A 16,626-nucleotide genomic window follows, 5' to 3' on the forward strand; every position below is an offset into this window, starting at 1 on the left:
CTGACAGCAACAGAATTTAAATTCAAGTTAACCAATTTAGGATTACGGAACATGGACAAAATAGGCATGAAAAACTAGCAGCTAAATTCTTCAATACAGGGCATTTTTTGTAGCAGAAGCTCCTTTGCATATTAGGCCACATCCTCCTGATGTAGCCAATCCTCCAAGAGCTTACAGGGCTCTTCGTACAGGGCCTATTGTAAGCTCCAGGAGGATTGGCCACATCAGGGGTGTGCGACCTAATATGCAAAGGAGCTCCTGCTACAAAAAAAGCCATGATCAAACCACGAGGATGATTATAAACCATTTTAAAAATATACTGATTCAATGCCTCAACTGGACAATATGTGAAGTATGAACATGAAACAGGTTTTTTTTTGTTGCACAATAGAGATAATGGTCCAGGAAGTGGAGAACAGAAACTCGTAGCGGCAATATTTGCTTATCGATCTGAACAGACAGGGACAAATCAAGACGAACCAGTGTTTGGAAAGGGCTTAAATGTGTTTGTATGAAGTATTGTTGGCTACACAAAGAACAAAATAATCAGGATTCATTGATGGGCTTTTCCAATCAAAAACATACACTGAAGATGGGACTACAGTTACAAGAAACACAGAGCTGACATTGAAAACAGCAGCATTATGTTGAATTCTCCGTCCCCACTGCAAAACATTGCCTGCTACCCAGTGATGGTGTCAGTGTGACTCTGTAACTGTGTTACAGAGGAAAAGAGGAGAGAACTCAATACAGGCAGGGGTGGAATTCTAGCAGGAGCTCCTTTGCATATTAGGCCACACCCCAATGATGTAGCCAATCCTCCAGGAGCTTACAAGGTTCTTTTTTTGAAAGCTCTTGGAGGATTGGGTACATCAGGGGTGTGTGGCCTAATATGCAAAGGAGCTCTTGTTAGAATTCCACAGGGTTGCCATTTTCAGTAGCAGGTGTGTGTTGCTTATGATATGGATTCCATGCTCCTTCACATTAAGGGCTGAGTTCCTGGTTGACAGAGAACAGTTTCACATGTGAATAAAGCAGTAGACAAGTTGCACCTTTAAGACCAACTAAACTCACATTCTGAATAAAACTTAGTTGGTCTTAAAGGTGTAACTTGTCTACTACAGCTTTATTCTGTTGCTTCAGACCAACACGGCTGCCCAGTGGCCCATGTTGGAAACACCTTACACGGGACTGTCAACTTTGCCTCTCTATCACCAGTGAGGTATTTTTTTCAGGGGTGGCCAAACTTGCTTAACGTAAAGAGCCACATGGAACAAACATCAGATGTTTGAGAGCAGGCAAGCAAATAGATGGGGGAGGGAGATGGAGGTGGAAAGAAAGCAACTTTAACTTTAACTGCATTCTCCAAGCTGTCAGCTGGCTTGGCTTGGGGAAGTGATTTAAAGAGATAAATGCCCAGACAGGGCGGTGGGGGCTTTGAGAGCCACACAATATGTGTGAAAGAGCCACATGCGGCTCCCGAGTTGCAGTTTGCACCCCCCCTCTGTATTTTTTGAAATGGAGCATCTCTGTGTTGGTCATGTGCTCATCACAGAAGGGCCTTCTCTCCTAGATCAGATATTATTAAAGCACAAGATTATTGGTTTCTGTTTTTCAGTGCCGTGGATGCTCCAGCTGAATTTCCTGCCAAGTACGGAACCTTGTATTTAAGCTGAAACCATCAGTTAAAATTAGCATCCTTGCTGCACATCCTTTCATGGGTCACGGGAAATACAGCCTGCGAAAGCTGCATTATGCTGCAGCTAGAAGCACTGGTGGATAATGAAACAGTGGGAATTCGCAGCTTTATCCGAAACAGAAGCTTGAAGCCTCAAATCGCAGGCAGGGAGATGGATGAAATAGAAAGCAGAGGCCGTCATGGGGAGATAAAAGTCTCATTAACAGGATTCAAGCTTTTGCGCAATCGGTCTGGACAGAAGCCTCACGCTGTCCCACTTCCTGGTCATGGCCCCATCTCACCCCCTTCATTACCGGAGCTGTAATACTTCCCCCCCCCACCCCCATATTAGGTTACACCGCTTAATGCCAAGCCAGCCGGAACGGCATTCCTGCTCTAAATCAGAGGCACTAAGCTTCTGAATCCCAGAGCCAGGGGCAACATCAGTGGAAAGCCTCAGCCTTTATATTTTGTTGTTAGACCTCTGGAGAAACCGGTTGGCCACTGTGTGAGACAGGATGCTGGACTAGATGGACCACTGGTCTGAGCCAGCAGGGCTCTTCTTATGTCCTTACAAAGGCCTCGGCCTCTGTGCCCTGTTGTTGGCTGTCCAGAGGAACCGGTTGGTCACTGTGTGAGACAGGATGCTGGACTAGATGGACCACTGGTCTGAGCCAGCAGGGCTCTTCTTATGTTCTTACAAAGGCCTCGGCCTCTGTGCTCTGTTGTTGGCTGTCCAGAGGAACTGGTTGACTACTGTAGAGACAGGATGCTGGACTAGACGGGCCACTGCTCTGATCTGCAGGGCTCTTCTGGTGTTTTTAATTGGAGATGCTCACAATTGAACCTGGGACCTTCTGCATGTGAAGCAGATGCCCTATCACTGGTCCACGGCACCTGTTATCGTTAGCACCTTGATACTTTATTGAATGGGGAGCGCATGGATTATGTGGATCAATGCACAAACACAAACAAAAAGAAGCCTGCAATTCTAACAAAATGGCAGGGTGTACATATGAGAAAGCTATGACCGCACTAGAAAACTGAGGAGTGAAACAGAAATCTAGTAAGATGTAGTACAAGCGTGGGAGGAAGTACTTTTTCATTCAAAGAATAATTAACTTCATTGCTGCAGGATGTAGAGATGGCTGCTACTTTAGCTGGCTTTTAGAGGGGACTAGAGAGACTTATGGAGAATAGGTATATCCGTGGCTATTACTCACAATGTCTCAAAGAAGCCACAGTGTTCAAAGACTGAATATCAGTGAAAAGTCTTTGGGCCAAGCTTGTAGGCCTGCTTTGATCATCTGGATGGCCACTGTGTGGAACAAGATGGTCCAATGGTCTGATCCAGAAGAGCTCTTAAGAACATAAGCGATGTTGGATCAGGCCAATGGCCCATCCAGTCCAACACTCCGTGTCACACAGTGGCCAAAAAACCCAGGCGCCATCAGGAGGTCCATCAGAGGGGCCAGAAGCCCTCACACTGTTGCCCCTCCCGAGCACCAAGAACAGAGAGCATCACTGCCCCAGACAAAGAGTTCCATCTATACCCTGTGGCTAATAGCCACTGATGGACCTCTGCTCCACATGTTTATCCAATCCCCTCTTGAAGCTGTCTATGCTTGCAGTTGCCATCACCTGCTGTGGCAGTGAATTCCACGTGTTAATCACTCTTTGGGTGAAGAAGTACTTCCTTTTATCTGTCCTAACTCTTCTTATGTTCTACCCTGAACACAGCCTCGGACATGAGTACATGCCCTAGATCTGGCCCTTCTGACTTACAAAAAAACTAAGCACACAGTTAGCAAACTGGATAAATGTACAATGGGCCATGTGTGACTTATCTAGGTAACCCACTCGCTGCCACGCTGAGCATGTGCATACGCTTGATCATACGTGAGCCATACCAGATGGTACATGATTTATTTTATTTTTATTTTATTATATTTGTATCCCGCCAGGCAAACGTGCATGATTTTATTACCTGCTTACCTTAGGGACCGTCTCTCCCCATATGTGCCCCAGAGAGTGCTGAGATCGGGTTCTCAGAATCTTACAATCCCCGGGGCCAAAGGAGGCCCGTCTGAAGTCAACTAGGGACAGGGCTTTTTCGATCACAGCCCCTTGCTGGTGGAACCAACTGCCGGAGGAGGTGAGGGCCTTGCGGAACTGCCCTGTAAGACAGTCCTCTTCCAACTGGCATACAACTGACCGGCATCTGTATATCTGAATACCTGAATATCTGAATTTTAAAGAAGACTGTAGCACAGCACGCTGACAATTGTGTTTATTTCATTGTGTAAATTATTAATGTATTTTAATTTTTGTTTTTATTGTTAGAATTTTGTGTCGCGAGCCGCCCTGAGCCCGCTTCGGTGGGGTAGGGCGGGATATAAATCGAATGAAATAAAATAAATAAATAAATATGGACACCGAAAACTCCGCATGTGCATGTGGCAAGCAGAACGTGCGGACCAAGACCACGCACAGAAATTAAGCACGTGGCCGCGAGTGGGAAGATGGAACCATTTCCCCAATTCGTTTACTCGAGGACTTCGAGATCAGTTCTGTGTTGTTTGTTGAACGAAAGGAGGGAAATGCAGCTAAGAAGCGGTCCGCGGTGTTTTTAGCATTGCTCCCCAAATAACTGATATCATATTAAAGCAAAATATACTGCCGATAAATGCACCCTGCTCTGTAAGCCAGGCCTTCTAGAAGACAAATGTAAAGGCCAATGAAGCCAATATCAGGTCAAATTAGGCACTTAAATCTTCATTGATTTTTATGGGATTTGAACACCCTTCTGTCTTTCTCTCTTTCTGTTTATCCTTCTCTGGCTTCCATCAGGGAATGACATCATGCAGCGTCTTGTATGGGGTTCTACAGCAGGTGTTTTAGTCCCTGCACGCTAACCTGATTCTATTGAGTAGATCAGCTCCGCGTTTTCTCCTTTATCTTTGTCCAGTGCAGTGACCTGCAAAACTGCAGATCCAATGGCTGCTGACTCAAACACGGAGGCTTCATACAAAGGGCTGGTGAAGTAGGGGCTGTGATCGTTGGAATCTTCCACGTTGACGATGACCCTGGCCAAGTTCCGTCGATAAGGAAACTCTTGGTCACGAACCTGGATGGGAGACACAAGCATGAAGTTTATGTGAAAGCCCAGAACTTTATTTTGCCTACAGTCAGGGGTCGTTTTGTAGCAAAATAGCTGGCGGAGCTCATCAGCATAACTCATTAGCATATGCCCCCCAGCCAAAAGCAACCCAATGCAAGAAAGGAGAGCCCTGGGTGAGCGAGGCCTGCTTGGGTTGGCTAGAATTCTAGCCAGCCCAAGCAGGCCTTGCTCACCTGGGGCTCTCCTGGGCCGCTCCCCACCCCCAGTCAAAAGGCCAGCAAGCCACCCACCGCCCAAAATCACATAAGAAGTGGAGAAATGGTGGTGTGGGCTTCTCCAGGGGTTAATGAGGGCTGCTGGGGGCTTGGCAAAGCCCCTGGTGCCTGACTGGCTGCCCGCTCTCCTAATCCAGGGTTTGTTATGCAGCTGCACCTACAATTCAATAGACAAGGTATGTGGGGAGGAAGAGGGGGAACCATCAGAAAGGTTCAGGAGCTGTGCTCCTGCTGAATCTGAGGCCTGCCCACATCACAATTTTGGAAGAACCAGTGGGTTTTCCCACTTGAGCGAGGAATGGAAGGAACTCTGAAGGACGATAAAAGACTTTTGCGCAATTTCTCAGGAGCTTTAGCACCCTAGATGAAATATAAGACAAGTTTTATACAGACAAAGAAACCTCACACCTGATTCCTGTTCTTTAATGTGCAACATCCACTTCCCCACAGAACAATTTCTGCTCTGTAATTTAGGCGCACAAACCAGTATCTCCTACCTGCAGGAGCACACGATAAACCAGTCCGCTTTGCTTTCAAGAGCTGAGCATGGCAAAGAAGAGATAATCGCCCTGTTTAGCGGCTTCCTCAAGTAACTTCTCCTTTTAAAACTCTTTAAGAAAATCACCTCAGATTTATTTTTTTTTTAAAAAAGAACCGGGCATGGAGAGATTGTAATATTGCTCCCGTGTTCTCCCTCAAGATTGCAAAAACTGTTTTGGAAGATTTTTTAAAAAACGTCTTTTGTGGTACACTTCCCAAAGCCACAGCAATACATTAATGAATGAACACAGAAAGAAAAAAAAATGGTCCAGAGCACAAGGCAGAAAATTAATTACTACTTACTTGCTACATTTTAAAGCCTATTTGCTTATCAGAAGACTAGGGAATACAGGCACCTATAAAAGTTATAAGATATAAAAGAGCACTAAATTAATATTCTGCTCTTACCATTACGTTAAGGATGTGCTTATCTTGAGCTTCGTGGTCTAAACGCTCAGCCGTGTACAGCACTCCTGTGTTGGGATCCATTCTGAACTTCCTCATGCTGACGGAGTCGATGCTGCTGTGGATGATGTAGCTGAGCTTATGTTTCTCGTCTCTGTCAATGGCTTCCACCTGCAGGATCTCGGTATCCGGGAGGATGTCTTCGGAAATCGTCACATCGTAACTCGGATGGGAAAATTCTGGGCCGTTATCGTTATTGTCCAACACTTTTATGAGCACCTGCAAAAGGACCATCAAGATTGCATGAGAAAACCTTGCAAGATTACGTGCTAAAAAAAAAGAAGTTCTTTTCCCCCATCCATTTTTAAAATTAATATTTTCCTGCAAATTGAGGGTTTCCTCCAGGTTTGCAGAAGCATTTCCTCAGTTTGGTGTAGTGGTTAAGTGCATGGACTCTTATCTGGGAGAACCAGGTTTGATTCCCCACTCCTCCACTTGCACCTGCTGGAATGGCCTTGGGTCAGCCATAGCTGTCACAGGAGTTGTCCTTGAAAGGGCAGTTGCTGTGAAAGCTCTCTCAGCCCCACCTACCTCACAGGGCGTCTGTTGTGGGGGTGGGGAAGGTAAAGGAGATTGTGACTGCTCTGAGACTCTGAGATTCAGAGTATAGGGCGAGATATAAATCCAATATCTTCTTCTCCAATGTCCTCTAGGTTTACAAGAACGTCTCCCATCTGTCCCTGGCTCTACTGCATGGGATTTTTTGATCCACACACTGTGGGGTCAGGCTCAGTATTCGATATACAGATATGTACAAATGCTCTACATTTTATATACAAACATTAGGGATGATCTGATTACTCCATCCACACAGTCTTTATTTCGGGCAAACAAAAGACTAATTCAGGAAGTGTTTTGTTTCTGTCTTACAGAAGTGCACGGTTGCATTCTTCAGTATCGTAGGAAAAAAAAAAAGCCAGAAACTTCTTCTAGTCTATTCTGTTATGAATACCCTCCCTGCTTTTCAACATGCAAAAGATTTGTTATGACTGGTAGAGTATATGCAGTGGAGCAAACTGGTGCTCTGCCAGCTCTAGGCCTGCTGTACTTCATGATCTAGCAACTCGCCCTTAGGGCCATGGTCTGGAGAACATACCCGGGCCTATCTTCTCAATTCAACATGGCAGCACTAAGCGTGCAAGAGGTCTACTGAGTGTTAAGCAATGAAGCAATTGCCATAGCATATGTACAAAGCAACGGCTGTTTCTACCATAAGAGGCTGGTGGATCTGTAAGGCATCAGTGGAATCGTGCATGGTGGCCAATCATCACTGCTTTCACCATCCGTGGCAGTCATTTTAAAGCAGAAGGAAGCTACTGACAGCCGGCAGCTGTTCCCCTTAGTAAGTTTATTGAGTGTGTGGTGAGCGTGGGCTCTGAAAAACCCCGGAGCAAGGGTGAAGGCAATAAAAAACCCCCCACTCCCCACACTTTTAAAATCGGTGTGTGTTTGTGTGTGCATGGGGAAAGATGAATACCAGAACGTGTTTACAGGGCTCTGTTTGAGCCCAATCTCTTACACCCACACTTTTGTGCTGTTAATGGAGGAAAAGATTTACTTATATGCTATTATAACACTGTTTTATGAAAAAGAGTTTGCCCTCGGAGAGGCATGAAACATTAGCTTTCCATGATGTTAGCGAGACGTTTGTTGAACGCTTTACCAGAAAATGCATAAACAATCCCCCCAAAATTGCCTGTAATGACCCGACCTGGGAACAGTTGAAGGCAGTCGCAATAAAATTCTGTGTAAGCTAAGACTGTTATATGTTGTTTCGGAAGTTGGAGTTGCCTTGGGGAGGAGTCAATTTGTGAGGCTTGGTGGGGCCCCGGAATGCGAAGGAAGGAAGCAAGTGGTACCCAGATTTGTTGAGTGGGGAGGCAAGTGTACCGCTGAGGGACAGATATCCGGCTCAGTCCATTCTGCTAATGGTGATAAATATCTGTTGCTTATTCTGGCTTCGGTTTAGTTAATGCCCATTGGGGTACTCTTACGGCAGCTTCCAAAAAACAAAAACACTGAATTGTACAATCACTGTTAGTGAAGTGCACATTTAGGGATTTGGGATGCTAGTCTGTAAGAAGTGTGTGTGTTTTCCAGGTCGTCTCTGTGTCTGGAGTCTTACTGAACACACTTGTTTACTTGATGTCTACTTCGCCTTTCGATCCAAAAGGATCCAAAAGGAGGCTAATACGGAGCGATAAAATGCAATTAATTTGGGGAATGTTTCCATCTCCTCTGCCATAGTAATACTCTGGAACGGTATCCTACCCAAGTCTACCTGATTCATTTTCATCTCGCCCTTTTTCTCCGTGAAGCTCAGGGTGGCTTACATAGCTCTCCCTTTCCCATTTTATCCTTGCAACAACCCTGTGAAACAGGCTAGGTTAAGAGAGTGTGGCTAGTCCAGGGTCACCAATTGACCTTTATGGCTGGGTGCAGACTTGGACCTGGGAGAGGACTTGACTCAGTGGTAGAGCAACTGCTGAGCAGGCAGAAGATTCAGTCCTCAGGTTCAATATCCAGCATCTCCAGGTTTGTTTGTTTTTTTAAATAAGTAGTAGGAGATGGGAAAGACATCTAACTCAGGCTCTGGAAAGTTGCTGTCAATATGGACCTCCAGTCCTGAGCCTGCTTCGCTGGGGAGGGTGAGATATAAATCCAATAAATCAAATCAAATCAAATCTTGATGGACCAATGGTCTGATTCAGTATAAGAGGGGTGGCCAAGGGTAGCTCTCCAGACGTTTTTTACCTACAACTCCCATCAGCCCCAGCCACTGGCCATGCTGGCTGGGGCTGATGGGAGTTGTAGGCAAAAAAACGTCTGGAGAGCTACCCTTGGCCACCCCTGTAGTATAAGGCAGCTTAAGGTCTGTTCATGTGTGTATCTCTGTAATCCTAGTTTAACCACTATGCACAAGGACGTGTCTATATGGGAGGAGGTTCCACCATTCTTGTGTACTGAGAAATTGGAATAATAAGAGAGTTGGAAGGGGCCCCTGCTCAGTGCAAGATCAGCCCATTCGGATGGGAGCAGGGCTTTTTTCGTAGCAGGAACTCCTTTGCACATTAGGCCATACCCCCCTGATGTAACCAATCCTCCTGGAGCTTACAGTAGGCCCTGTAATAAGAGCCCTATAAGCTCTTGGGGAATTGGCTACATCTGATGAGATTGGGCTAGCCTAGGCTATCTGGGTCAGGGCAGACAGCATAAGGTGGTTTGCCATTGCCTGCTTCTGCATAGCGACCGTGGACTTCCTTGGTGGTGTCCCATCCTGATACTATCCATGGCTAACCCCTTCTCTTCCATGATCTGACAAGATCAGCCTACCCTGGGGCATCCAGGTCAATTTACCCTGTGTAATCCACCCTGAGCCTCAGTGAGAAAGTGGGACTACAGATAATGTAAATAATTAAACAAATAAATTCATTATTATTAATAATACATAAAACATCTACCAGATCAAATCCATGAAAATGATAAAACATTCCCTAGACTTGCATGCAGGCACATATACCAGTAGTGGTGGTGAAAATGGCTGTCAAGTTACACCAAGTTATGGTGAACCCCATTGGGTTTTCAAGGCAAGAACAAGCTGAGGTGGTTTCCCATTGCCTGCCTCTTTGGAGCAAACCTGGGCTTTCTTGATGGTCCCCCCACCCAACCACTAACCAGGGCTGCCTCCACTTTGCTTCCAAGCAGTGTTCCCTCTAAGCTGAGTTAGTGTGAGCTAGCTCACAGTTTTTTTAGCCTTCGACTCACAGATTTTTGTTTTAGCTCAGGAAAAATGGCCCCAGAGCAAACTAATTTATGTAGTAGCTCACAACTTTAATGCCAGGAGCTCACAAAGTAGACCCCGGAGAACCGCTGCCAGTCTGAGTAGACAATACTGACTTTGATGGGCCGAAGGTCTGATTCAGTATAAGGCAGCTTCATATGTTCATAATTTTTGCTCACATGACAGCTTAGAAGGAACATTGCTTCTGAGATGTGACCAGATTGGGCTAGCCTGGGCCATTCCAGTCAAGGCATATTAGGATCCATCTATTTTTTAATCGAAGCAGCATCTTTTTTTACTGTAATGGAAGCCAGGTTGGAATCTGTGTACCCACAGATTGAACTGTGTCGTCTCCCCCTGAGGGAAGGAGCCTTACAGGAAAGAGCTTACAGAGCAGTCCGGTTAGAACGGATCAAAGGAAGTATTTCTACATCAAAGGATGATTAACAAATGGAATTCATTGCCACAGGAGGTGGTGGCGGCTACAAGCATAGCCAGCTTCAAGAGGGGACTGGATAAACATATGGAGCAGAGGTCCATCAGTGGCTATTAGCCACAGTGTATTGTTGGAACTCTGTCTGGGGCAAGTGATGCTCTGTATTCTTGGTGCTTGGGAGGGGCAACAGTGGGAGGGCTTCTAGTGTCCTGGCCCCACTGATGGACCTCCTGATGACACCCGGTATTCTGGGCCACTGTGTGACACAGAGTGTTGGACTGGATGGGCCATTAGCCTGATCCAACATGGCTTCTCTTATGTTCTTATGGGCCTCTTGTACCAGAGGAAGATGCTGCCATTCGCACTATAGATCCACAAGATCTAATACCCTGTTTCCAAAGTTCCACAAGGAAGGAACTTCTTAGGCAGTACAGAAGGCCGCTTCAAGAATGGAAGGACTTATGAGCACCATTGCGCATATAGAAGTTAACACACACCAAACTCAGTCCAGAGAGTCTATTAATTTTTCTTTGCAACTTGACATACTCCCCAAATACCTCTCTATTCTCCATTTATAGAGCCAAGTCTCTGATGCAAAAAAAGCCTTAAATTTTTAAGTGGCCTACAGCTTCTATTTTTGCAGGAATTTAGTGCTAATTCCATGGAAATGGCCCTGCTGGAAAGAAGAAAGGGAGGGGGGGGAACCCCCTTTCAGATTGAGAAGATTAATGATAAGTCCACAGGGGAAAACAAAACCAGCCTGTATTCGCTTTGTATCATTTGCTGCCAAACGGTTACAAGATTCTGCAGTGTAATATACCATCCCGTGTCACCACTCCATCAGGCAAAATATCAGTTAGGAACATAAGCACCTTTTCGCACATCATCTCAGGACCACCAGGTCTCAGAAGAGGAATAATGCTTTCAATAGAGTGCTACGCATCCAGAAGGGAGCTGGCGGGCTTGGCAAGACCTACCATTTGTAAAGTGCTCTGGAGCTGTCATTATGAAACGAGCTGCCACGAGACATGGTGACGGCTGCTAGCTTAGATGGCTTTAAAAGGACAGCAGGCGCATTCATGGAAAATGGGTGTATCAGTTACACGTGAAGCTGCCTTACAGTCATCTGTCAAGGCCCCTAGTGTTTACCGAGAGCCTGTCTGGTGTAGTGGTTAAGCGTGTGGACTCTTATCTGGGAGAATGACATTTGATTCCCCACTCCTCCACATGCAACTTCTGGAGTGACCTTGGGTCAGTCATAACTCTCTCAGGGCTGTTCTGCTCAAGAGCAGTTTCTGTCAGAACTCTCAGCCCCACCTACGTCACAACAAGGGTGGAATTCCAGCAGACGTTCCTATGTATATTACAGCCACATACCGCTGATGTAGCCAATCCTCCAAGAGCTTACAAGGCTCTTTTTTGTAATCTCTTAAAGGATTGGCTACAACAAGGGGGTGGGGCCTAATATACAAAGGAGCTCCTGCTAGAATTCCACCCCTGCCTCACAAGGTATCTGTTGTGGAGAAGGGAAGGGAAGAAGATTGTAAGCTGCTGTGAGACTCCAAGAGAAGGGCTGGGTATAAATCCAATCTCCTCCTCCATCTCTCCTCCTCCTCCTTCTCATCAGACAGTAGTTCTCCAGGGTCTCAGTTAAAGGTATTTCACGTCACCTACTGCCTGAACTGGCCCAGGCTAGCTCAGTCTCATTAGATCTCAGAAGCTAATAGGGAACCAAAGAATCTTGCAACATCATTTTCCATGCCTCCATTTCATCCTCATTACCACCACCGTGGGAAGTCAGTCAGGCTGAGAGAAGAGTTGGCGATCTCAAGGTCACCCAATGAGCTTTCTCATCAGTGTGGGGATTTGAACCTGGGTCCTCAGCCTTGACCTAGAAGGCCCAGGCTAGCCTGATCTTAGAAGCTAAGCAGGGTTGGCCCTGGTTAGTACTTGGATGGGAACCCACCAAGAAAGTCCAAGATTGCTCCACAGAGGTGGCAAAGGCAAACCACTTCTGCTTGTCTCTTATTTGTTTCGAATATACCACAGACACCTTTTCATAGTTCTGCTTGAGGCCTTAAAAGCCCTATTGGGTCGCCGTAAGGCAACTGCAACTTGACGGCACTTTCTGTCACCACTGCCCGATCCTTTAACTGCAGATTTCCATGGACTGAACCTGGAATCTTCTGCATGCAATGCAGATTAGAAGACATTGGATTTATATTGCGCCCTCCACTCAGAGCGGCTCACAATCTCTTTTATCTTTCTCCCCCACAACAAACACCCTGTGAGGTGGGTGAGGCTGGAGAGGACTCTCACAGCAGCTGCCCTTTCAAGGACAAGCTCTGCGAGAGCTATGCCTGACCCAAGACCATTCCAGCAAGTGCAAATGAAGGAGTGGGGAATCAAACCCAGTTCTCCCAGATAAGAGTCCACACACTTAACCACTACACCAAACTGGCTCTGATTAGTCCACTATTGACCACTGTGATGGGCAGGCTCCTCTCTGATTCAGGTTATGAAGTGGTGGTGGTTATGAAGATAAAATTTAGAGTACTGTGTACAATTCTGGTCACTGCATCTCAAAAAAGATATAGCATTGGAAAAAGTGCAGAAAGGGGCAACTAGAACGATTCAAGGGTTGGAAGACTTTCCCTATGAAGGAAGGGGCTTGGGGCTCTTAGCTTGGAGAAACGTCGACTGAGGGATGACATGATAGAGGTTTACAAGATTATGCATGGGATAGAGAAGACAGAGAAAGAAGTACTTTTCTCGCTTTCTCACAATGCAAGAACTCATGGACATTCAATGAAATTGCTGAGCAGTTGGGTTAGAACAGATAAAAGGAAGTATTTCTTCACCTAAAGGGTGATTGACACATGGAATTCACTGCCACAGGAGGTGGTGGCGGCTGCCAGCATAGACAGCTTCAAGAGGGGATTGGATGAACATATGGAACCAATCCTCCAAAAGCTTACAGTAGTCCCTGTAAGAAAAGCCCTGTAAGCTCTTGGGGGATTGGCTACATCAGGGTGGGGGTGTAGCCTAATATGCAAAGGAGTTTCTGCTACAACAAAAAAGCCCTGAATAGACAATTGTGCTGCTGCAATACAGCCAAACTTTTCAGTAATGCACCATAGTTCTGTTCTTGCATGCAGATGTTTTGAGAAAACGTCAGGGGGGAAATGAATACTTGTGTTCTGCCAAGTACTGATGTGCTCTGAAAATTACTTTGTGTTGTAGAAGCCCTCCATAATGCAGTTTATGCAAGGCTAGCCCCTGCAGTACAGCCTCATTTATCAAAACACACTGAGGAACATGAGATCTGTTCGATGCAATGGCAAGGCACAAAAGATGAAGATGGCACAAAATTCATAAGACTTGGAGGAAGATCTCTCTAAGGAAGCATAGTTTCAGCTTTGGCTGGGTGGAGAGGGCAAGACAGAAGCAGTGTGGCAAGCAAATTTGGGGGTGGTAAAGTTTAACACAGAATCCCCTGTGCAAGCACCAGTTGTTTCCGACCTTAGGGTGACGTCGCATCACGATGTTTTCACGGCAGACTTTTTACAGGTTGGTTTGCCATTGCCTCCCCCAGTCATCTACACTTTCCCCCCCAACAAGCTGGGTACTCATTTTACCGACCTCGGAAGGATGGAAAGCTGAGTCAACCTTGAGCCAGCTACCTGAACCCAGCTTCTGCCGGAATCAAACTCAGGTCGTGAGCAGAGAGTTCAGACTGCAGTACTGCAGCTTCACCAGTCTGCCCCATGGGGCCCCTTTAACACAGAATAGAAACAGCATAACAACGTAACAAGAGCTCTGCTGGATCAGACCAGTGGTCCATCTAGTCCAGCATCCTGCCTCACACAGTAGCCAACCAGTTTGTCTGGATAGCCAACAACAGGGCACAGAGGTCTTCATAGGAACATAAGAAGAGCCCTGCTGGATCAGACCAGTGCCCCATCTAGTCCAGCATCCGGTCTCAAAGTAGCCATCCAGTTAACCAGCAATAGCAACAGAATTATCTTGTCACTTGGACCAGCAAGCAATTCCGATCTAGGCCCTTTGGTCTGTCCTACTGCTGCAAAGAAGTTTCTAAGGGTGGTCTGTTTGGGTCTCTTTGCAGTATTCTCATTTGGCCAGAGCTGGGCAGTGGTGCACAGGCTGAATGCTCTACTGACATCTCCCAAGTTAAGGACATACTGTGGATTTGACTCCAGAAGTAGAATCCAGTGTTGAATGCATGTAGTTTCCACCCGTTGCCCTTTCACTTTTTGAGGAATGTTTAATTTGGGTGCCAAGAATTAAGACTGCAGGTATGAGTTCACAGGACTGAATGCAACTCAGTTTAAAAAACAAAAAAAGTCTTCCACACAGAAAACCTGAAGTCAGAGAGAAGGGCTCTAGTGGAAACATGGAGCTGGAAGGGACCTCCAAGGTCAACTATTTCAATCCCCTGCAGGATGCAGGACATTCAGCTGCCTTTCCCCCTCCCCCGGCTCTATACCCAGAGCCAGTTTGGTGTAGTGGTTAAGTGTGTGGAGTCTTATCTGGGAGAACCAGGTTTGAGTCCCCACTCCTCCACTTGCAGCTGCTGGAATGGCCTTGGGTCAGCCATAGATCTGGCAGAGGTTGTCCTTGAAAGGGCAGCTGCTGTGAGAGTCCTCTCAGCTCCACCCACCTCACAGGGTGTCTGTTGTGGAGGAAGAAGATAAGGGAGATTGTAAGCCGTTCTGCAACTGATTCAAAGATAGGGCTGCCAACCTCCCAATCCGAGCGGGGGTTTCCCCGGTTTGGAGGGCTTCTTCCCGCCCCAAGCCAGCTGCCTGGTGGGGGAAGCCACACCCCCAGTGGCCCCATGGCCACTGCATCTACCCCAAGCCGCAAATTTGCAGCTTGAGAAGCAAGTGCACTCAGCGTGGGCTCTCTGGGAGAGAGCGGGAGCTGCTTGCTCCTGCCTTTCCAAGCCTCGATTGGCACCTGAGCCCGGCGCTACCTCCTGCCTTTCCACACCTCGATCAGGACTTGGAAGGGCAGTAATGCCGGGCACCTGCTCTCTCAGAGAGTGCAGGAGCCACTTGCTCCTGCCTTTCCAAGCCTCGATTGGGACTTGGAAGGCCAGCCATGCCCGGCACCGACCCCTGCTACCTTCTGCCTTTCTACGCCTCGATGGGGGCTTGGAGGAAGAACAGCGCCAGGCATCCGCTCTCTCAGAACGAGGGAGCAGAGCCACTTGCTCCTGCCTTTCCAAGCTTGGATCAAGGCTTGGAAGGGCAGCTGAGCCCAGCGCCTGCTCTCTGAGAGACAATGGGAGCAGCTATCTTCTGCCTTTCCAAGCCTCAATCAGGGTTTGGAAGGGTAGTCGAGCCTGACGCCCGCTCTCTCAGAGAGGTAGGAACTGCTTGTTTCTGCCCTTCCAAGCCTTGGTCGGGGTTTGGCAGGTCTGCAGCACCAACTCTTGTTTCCCCCCCAACCATTTAAATGGAAGGTTCCTTTAAATGTTTGGGGAAACAGTGTGAGTGTGCAGCACTGCGTTCTCAGCGTGATGACATCATTCTACATGACATCATTGTATTGAGGGTATCCCCGCCCCCACCCGGAACGCCCCCCAAATTCCCCCGCTGGGGAATAGTTGAGACTTGGCAACCCTATTCAGAGAGAAGGGCGGGGTATAAATCTGCAGTCTTCTTCTTCTAACATTCCATCAGCACAACAGGACTTCCTTGCTTCCCCCTCTCCCTCAGCTGCCCCTGCTGTTCTTGGGAGAAATGCTGTTCTTGGGGGAAAGCGGAAACTCAGGAATAGTATGAAGGAGGAGGTCTGCAGAGGGCCAGGGAAACTGGCAAAACCCACACTCCACTGGTGAAAGTTTCCACTGGCTCCGATTCTAGGTGTAGGCCCAATGGGAACTTGAAGCCTCATGTAGTACATACAGTTCATGACCTAGTTTTCCTACCTTATCTGGTGTTTCTGAGAAATAGTTGAAGAGGCCTTATTTACAGTCAGGAGGCGCTGCCTCCTTGTAATAGATCCCCTTCTCCCTGCTCACTTCCTATTTCCCACAGTTAAAACAGCTTGAAATAAAGGCTCTTTGAGTCTTTCAAGCTTATAAATTAGGCAAAGTAACACTTGGAGCATTAGAAAAGACGCAGCCCTGGGTGGGGGGGGGGAGGGGGCTGGGAGCCCGGCAACTAAAAAGACCTGAAGGAATACAGTTAAATCAAAGCAGATTAGAAAAACCAGGACAGGCAAGCTGGTCCCAGTGTTGCCCATCAAAAATACCTTTGCTTTGAGCCCAATTACATTTGAATTCGACGTGGCTGAGTGCCA

General features: G+C 47.0%; 1 protein-coding gene across 6 annotated transcripts in view; it reads right to left on the reverse strand.

Annotated features, from left to right (window-relative positions):
* The window catches only part of FAT3 (FAT atypical cadherin 3), a 546,218-nt gene that overhangs the window by 132,143 nt on the left and 397,449 nt on the right, over positions 1 to 16,626 (reverse strand). For all 6 annotated transcript variants that reach the window (XM_060234952.1, XM_060234950.1, XM_060234951.1 and 3 more), the window contains 2 exons: positions 6,023 to 6,298; positions 4,595 to 4,805 (listed from right to left, as the gene is read on the reverse strand). In XM_060234952.1, coding sequence (XP_060090935.1) covers positions 4,595 to 4,805; positions 6,023 to 6,298 — 487 coding nt within the window. The remainder of the gene's footprint in view (positions 1 to 4,594; positions 4,806 to 6,022; positions 6,299 to 16,626) is intronic.

Source organism: Heteronotia binoei, chromosome 3 (assembly GCF_032191835.1).
Source record: "Heteronotia binoei isolate CCM8104 ecotype False Entrance Well chromosome 3, APGP_CSIRO_Hbin_v1, whole genome shotgun sequence".
Classification (NCBI taxonomy): Eukaryota; Metazoa; Chordata; class Lepidosauria; order Squamata; family Gekkonidae; genus Heteronotia; species Heteronotia binoei.